General features: G+C 42.6%; 1 protein-coding gene across 4 annotated transcripts in view; it reads right to left on the reverse strand.

The window, feature by feature from the left end:
• GADL1 (glutamate decarboxylase like 1) overlaps positions 1–14854 on the reverse strand; it is a 106069-nt gene that overhangs the window by 62545 nt on the left and 28670 nt on the right. For 3 of the 4 annotated variants that reach the window (XM_006030204.3, XM_025211782.1, XM_025211783.1), the window contains exons 11-12: positions 9318–9517; positions 1604–1655 (exon numbers count right to left, since the gene is read on the reverse strand). In XM_006030204.3, coding sequence (XP_006030266.2) covers positions 1604–1655; positions 9318–9517 — 252 coding nt within the window. The remainder of the gene's footprint in view (positions 1–1603; positions 1656–9317; positions 9518–14854) is intronic. The other variant, XM_014522996.2, reaches the window with a different exon arrangement.

Genomic DNA, 14854 nt, shown 5'->3' on the forward strand with positions numbered 1-14854 from the left:
TCATTCTCCCCTTGTACTCGGCCTTAGTGAGGCCGCAGCTGGAGTACTGTGTCCAGTTTTGGGCTCCACAATTCAAAACGGATGTGGAGAAGCTTGAGAGAGTCCAGAGAAGAGCCACGCGCATGATCAGAGGTCAGGGAAGCAGACCCTACGATGACCCCTACGATTTGGGGGTCGGACTCGATGATCTATTGAGGTCCCTTCTGACCCTAACATCTATGAATCTATGACAGGCTGAGAGCCATGGGGCTCTTTAGCCTGGAAAAGCGCAGGCTCAGGGGTGATCTGATGGCCACCTATAAGTTTATCAGGGGTGACCACCAGTATCTGGGGGAACGTTTGTTCACCAGAGCGCCCCAAGGGATGACGACTAGGTCAAACGGCCATAAACTACTACAAGACCGTTTCAGGCTGGACATAAGGAAGAATTTCTTTACTGTCCGAGCCCCCAAGGTCTGGAACAGCCTGCCATCGGAGGTGGTTCAAGCGCCTACATTGAACACCTTCAAGAGCAAACTGGATGCTTATCTTGCTGGGATCCTATGACCCCAGCTGACTTCCTGCCCTTTGGGCAGGGGGCTGGACTCGATGATCTTCCGAGGTCCCTTCCAGCCCTAATTTCTATGAAATCTATGAACCTCTGTCCTCTTTCCCATTGCGATTTTAGAGCATTGCTGACACGGGCTGTATGAAGATGAAATGAGAGGCATGTGTGCACAACACTTTAAAGTGGGCTAAATGCTTTTGCATCAATTTATGGTGTCGGTGTTTGCACGCATTGGCAGAGTATCGTGCATTAATTCCAGCCGCTGTAGGAAATTCGGCAGTGTAATGCGCCTTAAATGAATTGGGGGGCAGCAAACTAAAACTCCTTCAAGGAGTTTTAGTTTGCTGCCCCTACAGCTGCAGAGTGAAGCACTGGGCTCTCTGCAGCTCTGAACTCTGTAGGAAGCCCTGCAGGCAGCCTGACAGCAGCCCGGGAAAGCAGGCTCCTCCCACGAAAAGGGGTGAGATTGATCTTCCCCCCCACCACAGCCTGCCTGCCTGCCTGAGCTGTGTGGGGGCCCAGTGCTTCCCTCCGCAGCTGCGGTGCCCCCCGGGGCCATCCAAGCCAGGTGCCTACAGGCAGGGGCCACCTAGAGGAGGGGGGAACGCCGCGGCTAGAGGAGGGGGAACCGCCGCTGCCGTGGGGGAAGCCCCAGCCCCTTCCCCACTCCCTACCCCCCGCAGGCCAGGGACCACTTCACCCACTGGCAGCTCGCCCTCCTGTCCCCACTGGAGAGGCAGGTAAGTCAGCAGGGTGTGTGCACAACACGGGGGTTTAATCAGCCCTAAATTGAAGTAGTGTTTTTTTTAAAGCCACCGCTTCAATTTAGGGCCCCCATTTTGTTTACACATGCCCACAGGTGGTGAGAGTAAGACAGGGCTATATGTGGGGAAATAGATGAATGAATGATGTGGAATATTGCCTGGAGATAATAATTTTAATATTTCCATATGCCAGCTATTTAAAAGGTTTATTGAAATACTCACCCAAAATACCAAATTAGCACTCCACAAAAATATGCCAAAAACAAAAACTCTGAATTCTATTTTCACATACCTCCAACAGAAGCCGAAATCCTTCTCTCTTCTTAATTTCATCTACTAGGTATCTGTAATTAAACACATTTTTTTTTTAACAAAATGTAAGCTTTGCAGAACTTAATATAATCTCTCCCTGCTACGCATACCAGCTCTAGAAAACACCATTGGATCCAGGGGATGGGGATGAGTGCAGATAAGTCCACACCTGAACAGACTTCAATAGGAGGTACTTATAGGGAAAAAATTATACAGTGCCTGATTTAAGTAGTTTGGCACTCAAAAGCTCTGTCGCATTAGTTTTGTTGTTTGCTGTAGACTTAACTCTATGTGTGTCTGAAACATACTGCTTAATGAGTACAACTGCAGAATTATCAGAAGGTGCTGATGCACTTCATTCCATGACCTTACAACCACCATCCTAAATGAATCCCACAAATAGAACAAAATTCAATTTACCATATTTACTTGATTATACAATGAGGTTTTTCTCCTTGTTCATCATGAGGAAAACAAAACCTCATCTTAGAATGAAGTGTCACAACTGGAAGGTAAGAGAAGTAGCTGTGCAGGGACCCCAGCTGTGACAGGTATGGCACAGCAATGTGCAGCAGCAGCTCTGCTCCCTTCCTAGATTCCCTCCCCACTCCCTTCCCCTCCCTTGCTGGCAGAAAGCCAGACAGGGAAGGAGGAGTCTGCATGCTGCTGCTTTGATCTCCAGCCTGCCCCACACTGCATGAAGCAGCTGTGCTGGGAGCCCAGCTTGATACCCAGGGCCAGACACAGGCATGGATGAACTGGGCAGCCACCCAGGGCCCAGACAGAAAGGGAGCCTGAAAATAGTAATTTTTTTTTCTGTTGTCCGACTTATTATCATTATCTCAGGGGAAGGGGGAGACAGATACTAAAAGTTCACCCAGGGCCGCAGGGAGTCTAGGTATGGTGCTGTTGATACCCCACAGATTTCTGCTTCCCTTTCCTGCTCTCTCTCCCCACTCCTTCCCCTGTCTCCCAACAGAAGGGGCAGAGGGAAAGGGAGCAGGGCAGGGAAGGAGAAATCTATGAGGTGCCAAGCCAGACTCCCAGCACAACTGCCACCAGTGCCCAGATAGTTCAGAAAGCAGGATGAGGAGGAGGTAATGGCAGGGTGGTAGTGACCAGAGAGGCAAAGGGATGAGGGACAGGATGCCTGCTCCCCCACCCCTGCTTTTCCCTTTCCTCAGCTTTCCCCCACTTGTTCGTGCTTTCCCTGACTCCTACTCCTTGCCCCTGCTTTCCCCTACTTCTGCTTCCCCTCCACCTGTCCTATCATTTCTACTTTTCCCATTGCCTGCCCCCCTGCTGCAGTTTTCTTGCTGCAGGAGCGCTTGCGAAAAAATTAAGACAACCCCTCAATAATTAGATTCTAGACAAGAAAACTTAAAACAAAATTTAGAATTTTCCACATCTAGAATCTAATTATTGGGGGGGGTCATCTTAAATTCAAGGTCATCTTAGAATCGAGTAACTACGGTACACTGAATTGCATGTGTTAGAATTGTACGCTTCACTGATCTACCACAGTAGCAACTGCTTTACTATATAGTCATCAGTGCATAAAGCAAGCAGAAGCAGCTGGAGAGAGAAAAATCTGGCAAAAATGCCATCTTTCTGTTGCCTACATTCATGCTAGAAAATAGTCACAACATCAGCACCACTAACAGAGCTTTATTATCACATTCTGGCACTTTCACTGCAATGTTGCATAGATTGCTTGGCCAGGGACTCAATAAATAATACTCTAAGGACAATGCATTTTTCAAAGCAGAGCATGGGGAGTTGCTATGTTGTTTGTTGTTAACAAGACTTGTGCATGTGACGCCTTACCCCCTGGCATATATCCATATAAACCAATGCTGTGACAAAGTATTGCAGTCAGCTCCAGCACTGCACACTACTGAAAGCTGTATCTAACTGTATAGATGGGGATCTTCCCAACTGCATTCTTAGAAGTACGGGTTCTAAATTCTCTTATTCAATTCTGATTTAAATCACTAGCATAACTCCTGACCCAGTGACCGGGAGACATATGTACTCATCACAAAACTAGCAACCAGCGCATAAAGCAGTTTGTTCAGAAGATGTCCTAGGTTGGAATGGGCAGCATTTATTTTTTAAAAAATCATTAAAAAAAGGAAACCCTTTCATTTTTACGATGTAGAAAAACCCTGCCTTCAATAGCATTAGCAAGATGTGTTTAAGCACTTGGAGAAGATACACAGCTACAACTCCCCCTAGTTTAGTGTCATCTGCAAACTTGGTGAAGGTGCACTCCATTCCATCTTCCATGTCGTTGATGAAGATATTGAACAAAATTGGCCCCAGGATCAACCCCCTGGGGCACTCAGCTTGATATCAGCTGCCAATTGCAGACAGCTTAGTGTACTTTTAAAAGGAGAAGGTGATTAGGAACAGTTAGAATGAATTCACCAAGGGCAAGTCATGCCTGACCAACCTGATTGCCTTCTACGACAAGATGACTAGATCTGAGAATGTGGGGAGAACAGCAGACGTGATGCACCTTGACTTTAGCAAAGCTTTTGATACAGTCTCCCACACCATCCTTGCAAACAAGCTAAGTACAAGTTGGATGAATGGACTGCAAGGTGCACAGAAAACTGACTGGATCATCTGGCTCAAAGGGTAGTATAATCAATGGCTCAATGTCTAGTTGGCAGCCAGTAAGTGGAATGCCCAAGGGGTTGGTCCTGGGGCCAGTTTTATTCAAAATCTTCATCAATAATCTGGAAGATGGGATGGAGTGCACCCTCAGCATATTTATGGATGACACCACACTGGGGTGGAGTAGACACGCTGGAGAATAAGGCTAGGATTCAGAGTGACCTAAACAAATTGGAGGATTGGATCAAAGAAGTCTCATGAGGTTCAGTAAGGACACGTGGAAAGTCCTTCGGACAGAACAATCCCATGCACTGGTACAGGCTGGAGACTGACTGGCTAAGCAGCAGCTCTGCAGAAAAGGACCTGGGGTTACAGTAGACAATAAACTGAATATGAGCCAACAGTGTGCCCTTGTTGCAAAGAAGGCTAACAGCATACTGGGCTGCATTAGTAAAAGCTTTGCCAGCATATTGTCATGACCCAAAGGCATGATTTTGTGTGTGCTTCGGCACCAGAATTATCCCCGCCAAGTTGCAGCTTCATTGCACGGGAGAGTTTCCTGTTGCAGAGGAAACTCTCAGTGCAGGGACGAGTTTCCCGCCTTTTCTGCAGCTTCTTTTGCAGAGTGCATTGCTCATGTTGCAAGAGGAATGCACGGTGCAAAAGAGTTCCCGCCACCGGTATGCAAATTCGTTCCCCGCTATTGGCTAGTTCTAAATTATTCACACGTGGCGGCTAGCGATTGGCCTGTTAGCCGTATAAGAGGCTTGAGCGGTTTCCGCCCAAGCTGAAGAGGACTCCACATCCATCTCGTGGGGACTCTGGGTACATGGCAGGGTAATAGAAACCCTGTGTGAGATACAGAGGAGCCTGGCGGCCTGATCCACCGCCCACCTCTTCCCGTCTTCAAGCGCGACTTTTATAAGACGTACCTATGATTCTGATTTTGGTGGCTCGTTCACCCAGAGCATCCGGAGCTCTGTTCCGTGGAGCCTAGCAACCTCCACGAGACCGTCTGTGTTGTCTGTGTCTGTAACCGCAACTCAAGCAAGTTTTCCAGCCTACACCACTGCCATCTCGGTGTAAGTAAACAATCTTTAAAACTACCGCTACGCATTTGTGCCTAATTCCAGCTCGACGGCCTTCCCTCTCCAACCCGGCGTGCCCGGGCTGCTGGCCACAGCCTGCATGCAGCACGGAAAAGGGCTCGGGTCGCTCCCGGCCCGCACACATATCAGGAGACGTGATTATTCCCCTCTATTCAGCACTGGTGAGGCCACATCTGGAGTACTGTCTCCAGTTTTCAACCCCCACTTCAGAAAGGATGTGGACAAATTGGGAAGAATCCAGTGGAGGCAACAAAAATGGTTGGGGGCTGGGGCATGTAACTTATGAGGATAGGCTGTGGGAACTCGGCTTATTTAGTCTGGAAACAGAAGACTGAGGGTGGATTTAATTGCAGCCTTCAAATACTTGAAGGATGATTACAAATAGGATGAAGCTAGACTGTTCTCAGCGGAGGCAGATGAAGAACAAGAAACAACGGTCTCAAGTTGTAGCAAGGGAATTTTAGATTAGATATTAGGAAAATGTCTCTCACTTGGGAAGTAGTGAAGCACTGGAATGGGCTACCCAGAGAGATGGTGCAATCTCCATCCTTGAAGGTTTTTAAGACCTGGCTAGACACAACCTTGGCTGTGATGATATAGTTGGAGATCCTCCTGCTTTGATCAGGGGTTGGACTAGATGACCTTCTCAAGTCCCTTCCAACCCTAATTTTCTACAGTTCTATGATTCCAAGATGTTAAGTAATATAAAATAGCTCCATATCATCCCTGGCTAACATTTTAATTTATTTTTTACCACCCTGTGACACAAGAACAAGATTAACAGTGGTCTGTGCTTCACTGACACCCAATGTGTTACACAACACTGCCAATGGCCTTAAAAGGTAACCATCTTACCAGGTCCATTTGGTGTCCATTTTCTCTGCACCTTTCCATAGATGATAGCAGAACTATATTCATTTTACCTTGTGGCTGTGGAATGACAGAAGGGGCTGGCCTTGTTGAAGACTGAGACAACTTCATCTCAGTGCACAGAAAACATGTAGTGCTTGAAATAATTAAAAGTGCAGAAATCAAGGGGTGCCCTAGGTAAACAAAGCTAGATCTTTCTGTTCAGAAAGAAGACAGTCCAGCAGAATTGACAAAACCTGGAGGAATATGATGCTGTTTTCACAACATGCTGAGGTGAACACAGTTATGTGACTTACTACTTTAAAATGCACTTTACTTCATAAAGCAAAAAGAAAGTGAAGAGAATCTAATTCTTTGCCAGTAGGCCTAAATGTAGAGAAAATCTCCAGAGCAATCAGCTGAGCACTCTATTAAAAAAAAAAAAAAAAAAAAAGAAGAAAAAAAAATTCTTTCAAGTAAATAGCTTAGGAAAACTCTGAATTTATCTAATCCCATCTAATGCAATGAAAACATGATTCACCCATAAAGAGGAAGAAATCAATAAAATAGCCATTGGGCAGAATCTCAGTGCAAAAGGAATACAGTACTGCAATCAGCCTAAAATCTTTGCAGCTTCAGCCAGGCAGTGGAAAAAATTCTTACCCTCAAGTTATAAGGTCAGTGGATGAGCTCCAGAATTAAGTCAGGTCTATATTCAGGAACACTGAAATACTATCTTTGCAACATCAAAGTACAGTCTACTGTAACATATCACAAGAAAGGCTGCCCAGCTGGTCATGTAGTTAAGAAACCTGGCATAGTGCCAAGGAAAAGTGATGTCTCAGCTGCAAAATGCCAGTGCCCAAGATAGCAAAGCAGCTACTGTACAGAATCTCTCTCCTAGTCATTATCTGATGACGGTAATTTTCTTCTTTAAAAAAGAGAAGTCACTTTTAGAAACACTACCAACTAATTCCTAACTATCAAAGGAAGTATTGATCCCAGAAGGATCATTAATCTGTGTATTCTCAGCCAGATGACCTTGGCCAATGACCTTTCTCAGGCTGAATTCTTTTCCTGATAGTAGAATGAACTGACACACTCTGCACATACACAGAATAATAGAATACCCCAGAATGAAAACAAATTCCAATTTACTCTGAACACTCTAGGGACACTTAAACAGCCAAATCATAAGATTAGATTTAGTTTTCAGTATATTCCCTCTACTGCAGTGATTCTCAACATTGTTAGACTCAAGGCACCCTCGAAAATTGTCAGCTCTTAGTTTTCATTCTTATTTTGACTATGAAAAAAGAATAGAGCAACTTTTCCATTGCAAAGAACTCAGAAAGACCAGAGCAGGTTAGATTGTTTTTAACACGATGGGTTCCCATTTGAAATGTCTAGGTTTAGCTTGTGAATTAAGTCTGCACACCAAACAGAGCTAACACAATAGCACCCTGGTTGAGAATCACCACCCCTGGGCCAGTTGAAACCTCTACTGCCCCTACAGTTTCAATCCCTAAAGCACCAGTCCCCAGCCCTAATGCTGTCTTCTTCCCCAGCCCTTAAGGTGTCTTACCCAGGCAGTTCGGGTGCTATCAGAGTCCTCATGCAGCCTGCTCAAGAGCTCTTCTCTCCATGACCCCAAAGCTAAACTGGCTGCCATGCTCAAGCCCTGTGTTATATCCTGCAAGCCATGACCCTTTTTGGGTCATGTCACTCCTGATTGCCTCCTGCCACACCTGCAGACTGCTTCCTCTGCAGTCTACCTTACCTTAAAAGTAGCAAGAGCATCAAGGCTCCTGCTTCAACATTAATGGTTTCACTTTCATGTTGTATGGCATTATTAAAGAAGGGCAGTCCCTTTGAAATGCTGCAATGTAAATAGTAGGTTATTATTCTCCTTGACATGCTTTTTGGAATCAAATAAAAAGTTAACAGGATAGGGCTGATTGTTATCATTTGTATTGTAATAAGGCTTAGGAGCTCCAATTATAGATCAGGACTCCATTATGCCAGGCACTACACAGGCACAGACAAAAAAGGAAAAGGCTAATCAGTTTTAAAAGAATTATTTTAATAAGGTTGGTGCCATATTAGCCCATTTCTTGTCTTGGAAAAAAAATCCTTTATAAATAACTTCTTTCCCAGAGACTCTTGGAAGTGTTCCAGAGAGTCTGACACAATGCAAGCTTAGCTTGTGGAACTGCTTGCCACAAACCCAATGCAATAGAAAAAGAAAAAAAAGTGGATATTTGTAAAGATAAGAACATTCACAATTATACTATCACTGTTTGTTTATTTTTAATGGCTTGCTTCAGAATATAGGCCATCCTTTACTGGACTGGGTTTTAAACAACACATTCCTACCAACATGTTATTCCACAGCTACATTCTATAGCTGCATCCACCTGTGATGCAGGGTATGCTGGCCACTTTTCGGGACAGGACATTAATTTACTGGAAAATCTCACTGATCCAATGTTGTAATTCCAATATCCATTTTTAAACCCAGGCTAAACCATTTGACTTTCAAGAGCCTCATAGTTGTATACATTACAACCTTGCCTGCACTGGAAGAATTTGTGGGGAGGGGTAATATCAATACAGACAGAAATTTGGTGGCATAAGAGGGCCCAGATAGGTTGCAGCTTTCTCCTATGAATTTCTCAAGCATACAGGCATTTGGCAAAGCCTCTAGCATGAAGCAGACAGAAGGAAAATAACAAATTTATCTTCTGTGAGCCACGATTCAGAATCTAGCTCATTATGTTTTTTGTAAATGAAGAAGAGGTGCAATTAATTCCAAATAAGGTATTTGAAATAAAGAGGGCATCCATTACTGCCCTAAATCAGTTTCTGAGATTGTCAAGTTTAGGTCTAATATGGTTTGATAGTTTCCTTTTCAACATACATTTTTTAAGAATATGGCACTGATCGCCTATTCATTTTTTATTATTAATAGATTATTTGAAAGCACAGAGAAAAAAAATTACAACAGTTTAACTGATTCCAGTTAGGACATTGTTATGAAAATTTCAGTCAATTATCTAAACCTCTGCCCCCAAACCAAAAAAACCCCCAATCTCAAATTTGAGATAAAAGTACCTCGCTAAGGCTAGTGCCCTGTTCTCTCTTTCCTCAAGGCCTGTAGTTCCCAAAGCCTTCCACGTCATCCAGAATTTGAATGCATCTGGCCGCCTGCTGCACTGGATTGACTTGTCTCCTGTATCATAGCTGACATCATAGAACTTGTCCTGCTGGAACAGGTACGAGGCATTGGCAGAGTAGCATTTCTTAAGCAGGTCCTATTTAAACAAAAAAGAAGTTCAGATTGCTTTCAGGCATTTGAAAATCCTTTAAGCATCATAAACATAAGTAGTAAAACAACTTCCAGATCTTTTTCTCTCTGTGACAAAGTTCTTCTGTAACAACATGGACCCACGCTAGGCCCTCCATGCAACATAGGAGGCTTGCTTAAGATCCTGGCCCCAACGAAGTCAACAGAGGTTCTGCCTTCGGTGGGACCAGGATTCATATTGCCACTGAACAGCTAAAGGTTGCGAGGAAATGCCCTGTATCAGCCCCACGGAAGCAGGCTGAAAGAAGAGTCTCTGGATCTGCTTATCTGCAGAAACAGTTGCCCAAAAACATAGAACACGATCCTCCTGCAGCTGCCTATATGTTAGAAGAACTGTCACTGAGGTATTCATTTGCAGTTTTGTGTCCTGCCTGCAGATGTAGGTCTTCAAAGTTCTGCCACTCTTCACATATAGAAGACGACTTCAACAAGGCAGTTTATTGTATTGTACTCCGGTTGTTAAAATGGAAGAAAAGGAACGCTGAGATGCAGAAGAAGCAGAGATCTACAGAGCCTGGAAGATGAAAGTAAGGAGTTTGAAACTAGAATACAATGAGGCACGGTGCCAGTGTGGACACCCAGGAAGGAAGTATTGTTTTAACTAGAAATCTTTGGCTAGACTAAGGCTATGCCTATGCACACCTGGACTTGGCCACCAGAGGATCTAACAAAAGACAGCAGTCACCATCAAGCTGCCAGAGCACACAGTGGTTTCTGGTGGTCTGTATAGTTTCACTACAGCAACTGTGCTAACAGAAGGCATTAACTCCTGAATATACTGGCAGCAATTAAATGAAGGCATGGGAGTGTCTGTATGTGCCTGCAGCCAGATGCTGAGCAGCAGCAGAAGACTTTCTTTTTTGACAGTGGTGATGCAGCTCTACTAGTGTCAATAGCCCATTTGAGCAAATGTATATTTCATATTTTATTCATTTCTTTATGCCAGTTGCAAGTTTGATTCTGAAATGGTAGAAGTCTGACACCACTCTGCATGAAAGGGCCTATATTTTGGTAACCAGAACGTACAGGTTTCAATCTGCATTACAATCCACAAACAAATCCAACATTCAAATGACATGGAAAAGTGACACAAGATATCCTGTGACATATGTAGAATACAACCCAAGTACTACTCCTCACTTCAAGTCACCATGGAGATCTTTCTGTTCCTCCTCTCCCCCATTAATATTTTAAAAGATTACAGACTGCTCTTCTGGTATTGGCCATATACCAGATACAGTAATTTGCTGGTGCAATACAATGTCGGCCCTTCAAGAAATAAACTGCCTGGAAATGGGACAGTGATGTTCATTTAAAACTGACATGGGCTTCTGAATTTTTGCAGACTTTCAGCTGTGAAGGGGACAAGGTTGGACACTGACAGATCACCTTTTGCATTATCGAAGTATAACTTCGCTATATCCCAGATGGCATCTCACACAATTAGTTTCCTCATATCATTTTTTCCAGTGATAATTACTTATGTTCATTACACGAAGACCCAGAATAGCATGCAACATCACTTGATACCTCACCACCACTAAAACTGAAGGGCTTTATGGTTTAAAAATGTTTTTAAAAGTACTTCGATGAAGTACTAACTCCTGGGAAGGCTCTTCATGGAAAAAAAAAAGATGGAACAAGTAAATTATATTTTACTCTGCTGGTGCACAGAAGCAGACTCTGAGGGCATGGCTCACTTAACCATGCCCAGAAATACTGGGTAGTCAACCCTTTTCCATCTACCTTTCTTGCTGATGCACTCAAGCAACAAACTGAAGAAGGAACGCCACAGAACACAGTGCCTGCTGTCAATCTGTGAGAACACCTGCAGTACCATCTTCTCTAGCTGTGCTCCTGCAGACAGATAAATGATCCCTCCTAAATCCATGGGTTTTAAAGAAACATGCAAGTTTTCTCCCAGGTTTGGATTTTATTTTAGCCTTTCATCCTAAAGGATGCCAAAATACAGTCCAAATTATATAAAGGAATCGGTTACTGAAAAGCAGCCACAGCACCCGTCAAGAAAAAGATGGCATGCTGTTCAGAGCAGGAGGAAAAATTTTGTCCAGAAGCTTTAGGGCAAGCTTTTACTCCTAAACAAAGGACCTTAAGAACTTTTGCTATTCTCACAAAAGATCTTAAAAAAGGGAGATCTTCTTTGAACAATCACTCTTCTCATAGAGTAAAAAGTGGCATGTGGCTCAACTGGTCTCTTTAAGGAACAGGAGCTGATTCTGCCAAAACTGAAAGTTGTAGTTCTGCAACCCTTTACACTGAACTATCCCATCCAACATATTTAAGGTCTTCTGTTGGTATCTTTTTTTCCCCCTCTCTTTCATCCCCTTTCCTATATTTTGCTTAGAAGCCAACAACAGTGCTCGTATACTATATTATGGCTCCTTATAAAAGCCAGATTAAAAGAAGCTACTCTCTTTATGTAGGCTGTGGTCTGTCCTGAAGCTTTGAAACAGTCTTTGCCACTGATTAAATCTATGGCTAGTTGCTGCAGTGCTGTAATCAAAGGCAAATAAATAAAGAACCCATATTGACCATAGCATCATTAGTAAAAACCTCAGTTCCTTACTGTACATAATTCAAACAGCTCTTCTCTTGGAACAAAGACTCAAATACAGCAGCCCTTCTGATCTCATTCCATTTCCATTAGAATGGCGAGTTATCAATGGATTTCAAATTTATAAAAAATGAACAGATTTCTTTCCAAGGAAAATATATCTTTCCTGTTTGCTTTACATGAAGCATCAAGGAAAATCTTTCAAGTTGCATACTTGAAAAAAAAACCTGACAAACATGCTACAATCAATACATAAATATTTTTAAAATTCCTTCAATTGACTTCAAGAAATGAGGAGGGCCTCTCAGATGTGTGAACACCAAACAAAGAAATGGAGGCAAAACATTTGCTGCAGCTGCACTACAAAGAAATCAGAGAGAAGGCATCCTTATGATTCTGATAATGAAAAGAAAGAAATATACCTCAGATCTCTCTCCGTCTGGATCATGTCAACCAAAGATATTTTCTGCTAAAGTTGGATTCATTAAATGTGGGGGGGGTTTTAGGTGGTTTTTTTTAACAAATGTATTGACATTTTATTCAGTTGAATAGCTATCTACAGTTCCTAGCTAGTTAATCTGATCTAGTGTTGTAATTATAGACTGTCTATGCAATGTATAGAACATTGTCATACATGGTGTTCACACTATATATAAAATACTCCTTTATATAAGCCTGTGTGTTTGTTCATGTCTTTGTACAAAGTGATAGAGCCAGATTCTTAGCTAATACAGGTCTAGTGATTACAACGGTATTGTGCCAATTCATACAATTGAGGCTCCGGGTCTTGACATTTTAAGACTCAAAAGTATACAGGAGTTGATTTTTTATTTCTCCTAAAATTAAAAAAAATGAAAAAATGTCCTACCTACTGTTCTTTTTTTTATAATGTCTGTCCATTTCCCTACCCTAATGTTGCTCTGGGGAATTAGACAGGTACCATGATTCAAACTGCAGTGGTAGGACTGCGTTGATGGGGGAGTTTTATTTTAATACAAAGGAAGATAAGAGCTGTTGAGTGGGTTTTTCTGCACATTTCAGGAACATTTTAAACACTAAAGAGCTATTTTGATTGACCTGAGCTTTAACAGAGGATTAACCAATCTCTCATTTTCTCTCCCTTTAGTCAAAATGCTATTCCATTCTAATCAATTTAACCCTCCCCGCATACCTCAGTGCAGGGAGACTCATTTTAAAACATTTCACAATACTACAACATATTTTTTTATCCTGTATGTGAAAACATTTTAAAGCAATGCTTTATACCAATCACATTTAAGTGCAAAGCTTCTAGGACTATTAACATTTTCAAACCACATAGCATCAGTAAATCAATTAGAATTAATATTTTCTCTGGTGGGGTGAGGCGCAGCTCTCCATTACGCCCCATATAATGAGGATACAAAAATCATTTGAGTTCAAACATACTCTAATACAAAAAGGTGGAGCGGCTCTGAAAATGAGGGCATCTGAAATATCCCTTCCCTCCTCAGTCACACATCTCCATCCCAGGAGGAATTTAAAGTGCACTGCCCAGGTATCTTAATTGTAAACAAGGATCTTCATTTGCACCTAAATGATTAATAATACAGCACTAAATTCATCCCCCAATTGATTTGGCCTGCAATTTTGAGCTTATACTAACCTCAGACAATAATGGTTTTTGTTTTGTTTTAATTCCTAGTGACTGTGCTCATGAAAGGTGAGGGACAGATGGTCTGTAAATCCCCTGTTTAATCACACAGTGCAAATATAGCACAGGAAGTGTTGTCCTGTCCTGCCATGTCCCCTACATAACTTGAAGTGATCACCTCTAAGACAGAGAGCAGATTAGCATCTGTGCTAATTCCATCCTCATTCACTGAGATTGCCAACAGGTAATTCTAGTTATGTGGACACCTCTCCAGTGCCAGCTGAATTGAGACTATCAACTCATTTCACACAGACTTGGTAAATGACCGATAAACCTGGACTAGGTGAAAGCTAGCGAGTGGCACAGACAAGTGATCTAGAAGTGATTGGCTACCAATTCCATTAACAATTCACGGAGTCATTTAGCATTCACACAGGGAATGTGTACGTGCCAAAACTCATCCCTGATGGCTGTCATTGAATCACAGCAAGAATTAATTTGGTCAGTGTTTTAAATAAATAACTCATTGCTATTAATGGAGCCCAAACTGCATAAATATAAGCACAAAACACCTACCACAGCACAGACTAATAATTTTCTGTAGCTTGAGAACTGTAACATTTCTGTTAGCCTTTTAATTTAAAGCTTTAATTAAAGTTTTAGTTATGGCTCTTAGGAGCCTGGGCCACCCTGGCAAAAAGAAAGAAGTTGGCATACAAGTAAGAATGTATAAAAACCCAATACCTATAGCGGTCATAATGAATGCTAAGAAAGATATCTCTCACTATACTTGGATGACATAAAGCATGACCTTGACCTCTGCCTACCCACATGAGCACCTAGTCAGCCACTTCCATGCTCTTAGGCACCTTACTTTGGACTCTTTTCTCCCCACTTTATCACACCTATGCAGGGGAGTGCAAAATTTAGCTTTGATAGTTTAATGAATATAACATAAAGATCTAGTACTGCTGCTATCCAAATAGTGTTGAAGTGCTGCATCCTATTTTACTCAGCACCTGTGACTGCAGCCTTTGTATTTGATTTAAATCAGGTACATAAGTTAAAGTAACAGG

This window comes from Alligator sinensis, unplaced genomic scaffold, assembly GCF_000455745.1.
Source record: "Alligator sinensis unplaced genomic scaffold, ASM45574v1 scaffold181_2, whole genome shotgun sequence".
In the NCBI taxonomy this organism is placed as follows: domain Eukaryota; kingdom Metazoa; phylum Chordata; order Crocodylia; family Alligatoridae; genus Alligator; species Alligator sinensis.